This window comes from Gordionus sp. m RMFG-2023, chromosome 4 (assembly GCF_954871325.1).
Source record: "Gordionus sp. m RMFG-2023 chromosome 4, tfGorSpeb1-WG-v2, whole genome shotgun sequence".
NCBI lineage: Eukaryota > Metazoa > Nematomorpha > Gordioida > Chordodea > Parachordodidae > Gordionus > Gordionus sp. m RMFG-2023.
The window spans coordinates 6678263-6688827 of NC_088778.1; the positions used below are offsets into that span (position 1 = coordinate 6678263).

Consider the following 10565-nt stretch of genomic DNA (forward strand, 5'->3'; position numbering starts at 1 on the left):
TCAATGCAATCTATAGGTAAATAAAATAGTGTGTAGAAAAATTAATAAAACTTTCATATTCTCCTGTTGAGTAAGTGATGAGCATCAATTTATTTAAGCTAAATATATTATAAGGATCTAGTTTTAAAACGGACAAAAAAGATATTCTTGCTAAATCAATTTGATGATCTTCTAACAATTTTTCGCCATGCTCAAATAATGAAAAAGGATCATATATATCAAGCTCCTATAATATTTATATTAAAAAATAATAAATGATAGCAATACCATTGAAAATATTTCTAAAAAGAAAAAAACATGTGAAGAGAAATGGGTGAATGCAACGATAAATTTCAGATCAGCTGAATATATTATAGAATTACCAATATAAATTAAAAGTAACATATGCATATACCAATATAGGAATTAATAATATTGATATATCCACTAAGTATTTGTTTAGCAACCATAAAAATTGCTCGGAATGATTACAAGTTAACTGCCGCATGTTAAAATTCTTTCTCTATATCTGATCATTATCAATTACATTATTCAAATGCATTAATATATTAATATAATTCTTTAAAATAAAATTTATTATCACTATATAATATTATATTTCAATTATTACATAACAAAAGAATTTTTTTAATCGCCATTTTCTGTCTCATTACAATATATTTATTATCATTTAAAAAACTATGGATATGGAAAGTGTGAATGATGAAAGTGATGAAGTGAGTAATAAACGTTATAATAAATTTCATGGCGTAATTGATGAGGATAAAAATATTATAAGCGACAAAGCTGAAATATTACGAAGGTATCATTTTTTTAATTATATTTAATAAAGTTTATAGTTTAGGAATTGGGTTAGATGATTTCATGGATGGTGAGGATAAAACCTGCCAAATAATAAATATTACTGTTTACTTTAGATAAGGATGAGAGCTTTAATATGAAATTTTTGTTCTTAATAAGTCCTTTTGAAGATCCATATGATATGGAAGAAGACAATGAATGTTCCAACATTTTATCAAACTATCAGTTAATGTCGATAGATTCCTTAAGCTCAAATAAATGTAAAAAAATAGAAATATATATATTATTTAAATTTTTTTTAGTTACAATCAAGTTTAAAGATTATGATTATTCCTTATTATTTTTAAAAGATCATTCTGAACCTACTGATGTAAATTTATTAGAATATTTCAATCAAAAACCTTATGAAGAAAATACTTTTGAAGATGGAGAAATAGAAGATGATTTTAATTCATTAAGTATTATTTATTTTGTTGTAGCTATATCTTTTTAAGGAAAAAGGAGTAACAAAAGAATAGCAAATGCTAAAGATGAAACTGTACTACTTTCTCACAAATGGCGTAAATTTATCTACCCTCCTTATGAATCAGAGATTGAAACACAACCAAAATATCCCTTATTATTATTTAGATTTGCTAAAAACAGTAAATATTGTTATTTTATTGTAGTTGACATTTATAATTAAAACAAATTTTAATTTTATGATTTCAGAATAGTAGGCATTCAGAAACAAATATAAAAAAAATTATAATTAGTTTTGTACTATTAATAAAATTGAATAATTAAAAAAATAATAAACATTTTAAAATTATTATTTAACTAAAATTAATTTCAAATTTAATTATTTATTTTCTTAGTTACCTTATGCATTTAAATTTTTATAATATTACTCACCCTGAATTTTATCCAAAACCTAATAAAGGTAATATAAAGTAATAAATGAAAATTAGCCCTGTGATGATCCACAAATTTTTGCCAATATGAACATTTTCCAATATTGATACAAACTGATCTAATATTGATTTTTATTTGACATTTGTTGAATCAAGGACATCAAATAATTAATATATTCTATGGAAAAATTATAACATATATTGTAAACTAGGGGATGAACAAGAAACACTGAAATTTTGGGTTTTTTGTGGTCAACACAATACTTGTTTTATTATAAAAAATGATTAAATATGTTTTATTTTCTAATTATACAAAAGTTAATCATTGTAATATATTAATTATATTAGAATGGAATGGAATAAATACAAAAATATAACAACTTCATATTCATTCCAATAGTGACTTCCACAAATGGCCATTTTTTGCCATTAACAATTAAGTTTTTACAAAATATAGGCAATAAAATACAGCTTTTTACAATTGAAGCTATAGATTTTTTATATATGCACCAAAAAATTCAAATATAAATTGTTAGTAATAACTAAGGTTCCTTTTTGGAACTCAATTTTATAGTATTTTTAATTATATAGTTTTTTAATTTTTATAGTATTTTAATTTGATCATTAAGATAAACCAAATAAATCTTTAATATTTAGAAAAAAAATATATTATATAATTTAAAAACATAAATTAAATTAATGTTATTAAATTAAAAAAATTGGTACTACCAACTAATAATTGTCATTGGAACAAGTTTTACCTTATGCTCATTGAAGGCCAACAAAAACAAAAAATGTTAACAATGAAATTTAAAAATATATAAAAATCAAATTAAGAACTATAATAATAATCAGGCAAAACAATTATGTACATTCTTTACCACAAGGTATTAAATTGGCAATTCTTGTAAATTCAAACATAATCATTTTAATAGTTCTAAAAGATGTTTGAAATGCCATGAATTTCATGAAGGTTTCCATTGTCAAATATTAATAATATCCATCACTGAACCTGTAATCATTTGGAAATATAAATTCAAATTGTTCAAGTGAATTATAATATTTTTTTTTAATATAATTTTAGTGTTGTTAAACGGCTCGTTTTGAGCCGATTTTTTAAAAAGGCTAACTCAATATTTTAGCCAGAAAAATATTGCCTAAGCCTCGAGATTTCGATAATATATGTCTGGACCTTTGTTCCTTCTCTGAGCAAAATCTTCAGGCTTACGTAACATCTTTCTGGGTGAAATATTGAGTTAGCCGTTTTTAAAAATCGGCTCAAAACGAGCCGTTTAACAACACTATATAATTTCCTCAATGAAGAACTACCAATATTTTTAGAGTTCAAATAATTTTTGAATAATCTCCACATTTAGAATCATTATTTCCATTTTCATTATTAATTGATAAATTTTTAAAATGAATAATTATAAATTTTTTTCCCCGTTATTATTTTTAAGATTTCCCATATTTTTCATTTTAACTGACTTTATTTTTTTTCCGTTGCCTATATAATAGTTGAGAATAAATAAACTAATTTTATTTTAATAATATTAATTTATGTTTTTAAAATTATATGATAATTTGATGACATCAATACTTTGATGATTATTTGGAAAATTTGGAATTTGTGTTGAAAGCAAAAAAAATACCTGTTAAACCAGATATTCAAAAAAATGATTTAACTTTATATTGGAATTCCAATTATTTGTAAAGTAAATTAGCATACAACATTCTTTTATAAATCTATTATATCACAAAGCTAATCTTTCTTTTATATTAATTAAATGTTTTAAAAATTACAATTAAATTGAATTTTGGTTTTATTTAGTTAGGGTAAATACACAAGGCATGAAGTGATTAACACTTTATTGCTACATTTTTACATTAAAAAAACCCCTCTATTATTCACCTAAAAAAACTAAAATAATGACTGAGATTGTTTTTAAAATTTATTTTTCGATATTTAAAATTATAATATAAAATACAAAAATTATAAAATAATTTATAAATAGGGGAGGGACATTTTTTGTTCTACTGTGTATGATATAAATTATTTTTTGTTATGAAAAGAAAAAAAACGATTCCGTTTTGCGTTAATGTTTAGCGATACTTTACATATAAAACATTCACAGGATCTCCTAATTTCGTTTTTTTTGGTATTATAGTGATGCCATCAATTCAGTATTTCCCAAGGGACTCAGAATCATTTGCAAGAATTCTAATAGGATTATGATCTTATTCTTTTTTTACTATATCATCAGCAACATATTTCATGAAATTTAGCAAGAATCGATATAGAATTGATCTGTGATGAAGTTGACCAAAGCATTAATTATTTGAGATATATTCTCGACGATTTGTAGCCCAAAGATTTTTATAGTTAATTTATTTTAAAATTTACCTGCGAATTTTAAAATTCAATTATAAATATAAATAAAATATTTTACTTATGATTTGAATAACTATTGACAATAGTCGTATCTTCTAGGAAGAAGAAAAGACGCATCCATCATCGCTTTGCCCGATGGGGGATTCCATAAAGGATTTTATAATGATTTCAGTGGTCTACAAAACCTTAGTTACGGTTGGGCAGGGAACATGTATAAGAGAATCATCTTTTTCTTTGTGCGGGATTAATTGTAAATCAGAGACCTCATGAAAATTGCTTATTAATAATATGACTTAGTGTCCTTCCATTTAATTACACCCAAACCTTGGAGAAGAAATATTCACTATCTCCTCTTTTCATTTTTTTTATCCTCCTTGAAATCTGGTAGATTTCTGCGTGTCTTTCATATCGTTCTGTGTACTAGAGCTCTTTGTAGGCGAGGTAAAACAAATTACAACTCGCTATGTAATAAAGGGTTTCAATAATCAGGTGTGGTTTTACAAGTCCTAAATATTCAAACATCCTGGCTCTTGCTATTTTATCATCAGATGATGGCCTAAGGCAAGATGTTTCAACTTCAGTACCTTGCTCTGTAAATATGTGCTGATATTTTCGACAAAAATAAAGTTAAAAATTAATGAATATTTTTATACCAATAGTGATATCCTCCCTGGAACTTATGTTAAGTGGAACTAAGTTTTAAGAAAAAAAATATAGGCTAAATATAAGAGCAATTTCACATGCCCAAAGAATTTTTTTTGTAAACCAAAAAATAATGTGGGGGTCCCAAGTTTTATTTCTATGTTTTTAAAAAGGTTCGTATCATAATATAATATGTTTTCTTTAAAAAATTAAGTATAAAATATTATTATTTATATACAATCACAAAATAATCAAAAACAATTATAACCTGATCGATTTTTTCTTTCGAAAATACTGGCATAATTATCGGCTCCATACCAATATTTAATATATCGGCACACCTCTAATTAAAAACAAAAATATAGTTCATTTTCTTTATGAATTTAGTTTGTGATAAATTATTACATAAAAAGTTGACATAATTAAGACGGATAATTTAAAGACTGATGAATTTAATTGATCTTGATGACCATGGTGTCAAAGAGAGGTCATTTGGGAAAAATATGAATATGGTACAGGAACAGGTGGTGAAACTATTGCTTGTATCATTGCAAGAGGGAAGAGCACGCTCTTATCATTTATAATATATCCATTTTCATTTTTAACACCTAAATAAAATAGTTAATAACCTGAATTATCAACTTTTTTTTTATCTATATAAACTATTCTCAAAGATAACACTCTAAAATTAAAATAAATAGCAATATATACGACATAACTGTAGATTTAAAGGATTTTAAAGATTTTATCATTTGATTCAATAAATTCAATATACTCCAACACTCTTAATTATATTTGATGAAAGCCTTCATTAAAGGAAAATCCCCCCCCCCCCCAATAATTACCCCTTAAGCAACCATTAAAAAAATACGATATTTAGTCAATTTGATTCTTCAATAAATCAATATACTCCAACACTTTTAATTCTATAATATCCCCTCAAAAAATTATAGTCATAAATTTTTCTTCTGATCACCTTAGGTTCACCAGGGCTATACGCTCATTTCATAAATGAGAAATTTCGACTAAATAGATATTGCCATGGAGAATTTTTTTAAAAAAAATATCGAATATATCTTCATGTAAATTATTTTATAAAAAATTTTTTTTTTAAAAAAACGAGTAATTCAATTCGAATATATGAATAAATTTTGTTATTCATAAAATACGAATTGTAAATTATTCCATTCGTTTAATCAATCGAATATCAACTATGTATTATTTGATTCGTGTTTAGTGTTGTTAAACGTCCCGATTTGGGTAATATATCTTGATTAAGATTTTGGCCAAATATGTAAGACACGAGATTTGGCGAATTGAGGTCCAAACCCGAAAATCACCAGGCTTATATAATATTATTTTGGCTAAAATCTTAAACGGGTAATTTAACAACACTAAATACGAATCAAATAGTCCATTGTTCGTATTCATTGATTAAACGATGGAATAGTTTACTATTTGTATTTGATTTGAATTATTTTATAGTATTTTTAAAATTACCATAAAATAATTTACAGGAAGATATATTCGATATTTTTTTTTAAACATTGCATCTCATTTATGAAATGATCGCTTAGCCCTGGTGAGCCTAAGGTGATCATGGAAAAAATTCCTGACTATAAATTTTACGGGGATAATATAGAATTAAGAATGTTGGGGTATATTGAATTTATTGAGGAATAATTCACTAAATATCGTATTTTTTAAAGGTTTTATAAGGAGTTTTCTATTATTCATATAATTTCCGTTTTTTCTAAGTGGGGACTTTTTTTATAAGCAGTATTCCTTTTTTTTTCTCCAATTAATTGGTAAAGGATTATTTTTTTAAAGTCACAGATTGTGCCTGAGAACACGGGACTAATGAATATGAAATTTGATACCCTTATCTTTAATACAAGTGGATGTGGTGCGAACCTCCTATTCTCGATTTCATTAATATGTTGTAGTTTTTTAAAACTTGTTCTTTAAACATCTATTATATTTCCTTCTTTCTTTCAAACCATGATTATTATAAACAATCTCCCTTCCCCCCTCCTATTTATGGATGTTATTAAGCAATTTTTTTTTATCATAATAAATTAGTCGAAATAAGGCTAGGAAATTTTAACAAAAGATTGGATTTGAGACAAATTCTCGCTATCAACTCCAAGAAAAATAAATACGTCAATCAAACATACCCAGAAGAATTCAAGAATTTGGCACCTTCATATAACTCTGATGTCCCACAAACATCAAATGGGAGACATCTGATAACCTACAATGACATTGAAGAGGAATCCAATACTCTAGACTCTCGCACTTCTGCCATGAAATCCAAAAAAGGTTTTTTTAGTTATGATAAAATAAAAAGGGGTACATTAATTATCATTTTTAGGTTTACTCTATAAGAGAGATAACTAGGGTTTAATCGCTATAAGAGCCGCCATTATAAAAATCATAATCACCTGCGCTATATTTTATTTATTTTTTTTTAAAATAAATAATAGATAAATCGCCAATAATCGATGACCTTGAAAAGGAAGTTCCGTTTGATTACGAATCCGAAATATTATTAATGTATGATAAGATGACTTCGAATCAATTACATCAAAATACTCTTCAACCTAAATTAGGGAAAGGGATATTCACAAAGACTTTCAAAAATAGACTCCTCCAAGATAATAGAAGGGATAAAAACACCATAACCATGGTAGCGGATATGATACACGATTCCGAAACAGTTAGGTAAAGTTATTACTATTATCGATTTTTTGTTTTAATTCCATTCTTACTAAAATTTGTCTTCATTTAACTCATTCCAAAGAAATTTTATTTTGTAAAAAAAATCTAATTTTACCTATAAAATATTACAAGAATCAGAACAAGACCCGTTAAACGGCAAGAAGATGACTCTGACGACCAAACAAGTTTCAAGAAATCATTGGAGTTAATAAAAAAAATTTAATTTTTGTTAGTTACATGTTTTTATTCGCAAAAAAAAATTATATAAATTAAATATGAAATAATTAAAAGGATGCATAGGAAAGGCAAAAATAAAAGACATCTTTTGATAGACTCTGCTTACAGTTCCAAAATGCCAAATTTTGACGATATCATCATCCACGACGAGAACGATGTTCGACATGTTATCAGAAAAAAACGAAATACATGCAAATAAAATTTATAGACTCGCGAATACCTAATTTTTTTAAAAATTTATAATTTTATTGATAATATGATGTATTAAAATTTCAATAAATTTGTATTTATTGTTTAAAACAAAAAATCTTATGTCAAATTCCAAAGTAAGACAGAGCTAGTAAAGGTCAACGGTCCTATCCGTCTTAAACCGGAACCAGACCGGACCGATCTTTTTCTTAAGGACCGTGGTCCGGTCCGGTCCCAGCCGGTCCGCACTACACAGAGCGAAAATTTTAAAATATTGAGATGAAATTTTGATTAAAAAAAGAAAGGTTATGAAAAATTACTTATAATGTCAGTTCACTTCCTTATTTTAGCCTAGGTTCAGAAACAATTTTTTGTATGTTCAATATTTAATTTATTTTTGATAAAGTTGAAAAAAAAATTAATTTTATTATTAAGGTGTATATATACAAGTGTATATTCGTATTACAAAAAATTAATTGTTTAAATGGGGCTGGAGTTCCTCTTCCTTCTGGAATTAAGAGAATTGAAATTCCAGGTTAATCCAGAGTCGTCAGGAGCATAACTTGCTGAATTTCCAACAGAAGGATTCTGAGACAATGCCTGGTTCAAATATCTAATAAGATCGCTAAGATGATTGTCTGAAATAATATAAGGGGTGTTTTGAGAATTAACAGTGTAAGGAATTCCTAAATCAGTTTTCGAAGGTTGTGAACTGTAATCCTGATAGAAGGCTCTGCCCTGAGATAAAACATTCTGTGAAGTATCCAATCCGCTCCTCGGAATTTGTTGGTTAATGGTCGAACTGGTAAAATCAGTTTGACCTGGAATGTAACCCTGATTGTAGACTCTGTCCTGAAATAAAACATTCTGTGAAGTATCCAATCCGCTCCTCGGAATTTGTTGGTTAGCGGTCGAACTGGTAAAATCAGTTTGACTTGGAATGTAACCCTGATTTGTCTGTTGATAGTAATTGGGGTTTGAAACATCTTGCCCAGATGGGTACAATTGAGAATAAATTGGGGGTATTCCGCCAAGGTTCTTGGACACGCCAGGACCCATTCCTCCTATAATAACTGTTCCAGGGTCTTGGTTCGGTAAGCCGATAAAGTTAGGCAAGTTAAATCCTGCCTGAGGGAAAGATGGATAAGCGTTTGTCCCAAAATTAGGTGATGGTCCTCCCAATATAGCGCGTCCATAACCATTTTGATTAGGAGGCAGAAAACTTTGTAGTGGTGGCAGTCCTCCATTAATAGGTCCTCCAATAGGTCCTCCATTAATAGGGGGCCCAAATTTTTGTGGGGGTGGTGGTTGTATTTGTGGTTGTATTTGAGGCTGAGACAAAGTAGTGATGATTCGGGGTGGATTGTATGTATTGGCACCAACATAGCTGGTCGTATCTACACCGCCATAAGTTGGATATACAGCTAGCTGTTGCTGATCATATTTTCCAAAAGAAGACTTTCCAAAAGAAGACTTACCAAGAAGAGAGGAAGTATCTTGAGATTTACCCAAAGATGCCAAATAATCTTTATAATCAGACTCATAACTGCACGTTTCCATAGGAGGTACCCAGTAGGTGCTAGGTGCGCATTTCATTACAATTGGCTTCCCATTACTGCATTCAATATACAAATTAGGCTGGCCAGGTACTGGATAATACATCAAGGTACTATCAGTGCATGGGTTATATGTTGAAACTTTTTTATTTTTGTATTTAAATAAATATATTTTTACCATTTTAAAATTATATAATTTATAGTTATATTACTTGTGTCTTGTAGTTGCCGAGTCCTTCTAGATTTAGTAAGGAAGCTTTCTTTACCATAAACACTGGAACATACTAAGGCTAAAATGGTAAATCCCAAAAATTTTAGCATTTTTCCAAAAAAAATATATTTAAAATTATAATTTTACTATTTGTAAATCAAAAAAAAATTTATATATAATTTGCTAAAGCCAATTCACTTTATATAAGAGCTCAAAATTAAACCCCCGAAAAATGAATAAAAATATATTCAAATATTTATTTTTTCCAATTGTAATCCCCATTTGCATGCTTATAATATATAACAACCCCATTTACATAACTATTGTTTCATTTTTATATTTTATTTATTGTTTTTTTGGGGGAAATTATTTTTTGATATAATTCAGGTTTTCGATAAATTGAATATTATTCGAATCCAAAAGAATGCAAATAAAAATAATATGGTGCGCAATAAAAAGATAATGCACAATAAACCATATACTTTGATGGACATTTTCAATTTTTCCAAATTTATTTACCAAGATGATCTTAATTTGTATATAAATTTAAATATCTAATATTACACCTTTTTGAGTATTAATTAAAATTTTGACCTAAATCGCCGATAAAAAAACAAGAGGGTTATAGATCTATCCCTCTTAAATTTTTTTTTTTAAAAAAGGACTCTATATTTCAATCATTTTTGGTGTATATCTTGGTCAAGCTATGAGAAAGTTACAGCTGATTTATCACAGCGATAATTCGCACAATATTTAAAAATTATACTTTAATGGCTTGATTATGTAAATTACATTGCGAAAAAATTCGCATTGCACTTTAAATGTAGCTTATTATTTTTTTTAACGCAATGCGCTTGTGGCAAAGTCGATTTTTTTTAAATAAAGCTTATTCACGCCCTAACTTTGATTTCAGAGCACGAAAA

The 10565-nt window shown here is 27.2% G+C and overlaps 1 protein-coding gene across 3 annotated transcripts; it reads left to right on the top strand.

Annotated features, from left to right (window-relative positions):
* The first annotated feature begins 667 nt into the window (after positions 1-667).
* On the top strand, positions 668-7948 carry LOC135928355 (uncharacterized). 3 transcript variants are annotated; one of them, XM_065464802.1, is made up of 9 exons: positions 668-802; positions 840-871; positions 918-1061; positions 1104-1259; positions 1296-1445; positions 6811-7050; positions 7215-7452; positions 7582-7653; positions 7741-7948. In XM_065464802.1, the coding sequence occupies exons 1-9, from the start codon at positions 681-683 to the stop codon at positions 7883-7885; spliced, it is 1299 nt and encodes a 432-aa protein (XP_065320874.1). In that variant the 5' UTR covers positions 668-680; the 3' UTR covers positions 7886-7948. The 3 variants fall into 3 exon arrangements, with proteins under 3 accessions (XP_065320874.1, XP_065320875.1, XP_065320876.1); XM_065464803.1 differs by having other exon boundaries at positions 1152-1259; XM_065464804.1 differs by having other exon boundaries at positions 682-802; positions 845-1061.
* The last annotated feature ends 2617 nt before the right edge of the window (positions 7949-10565 follow it).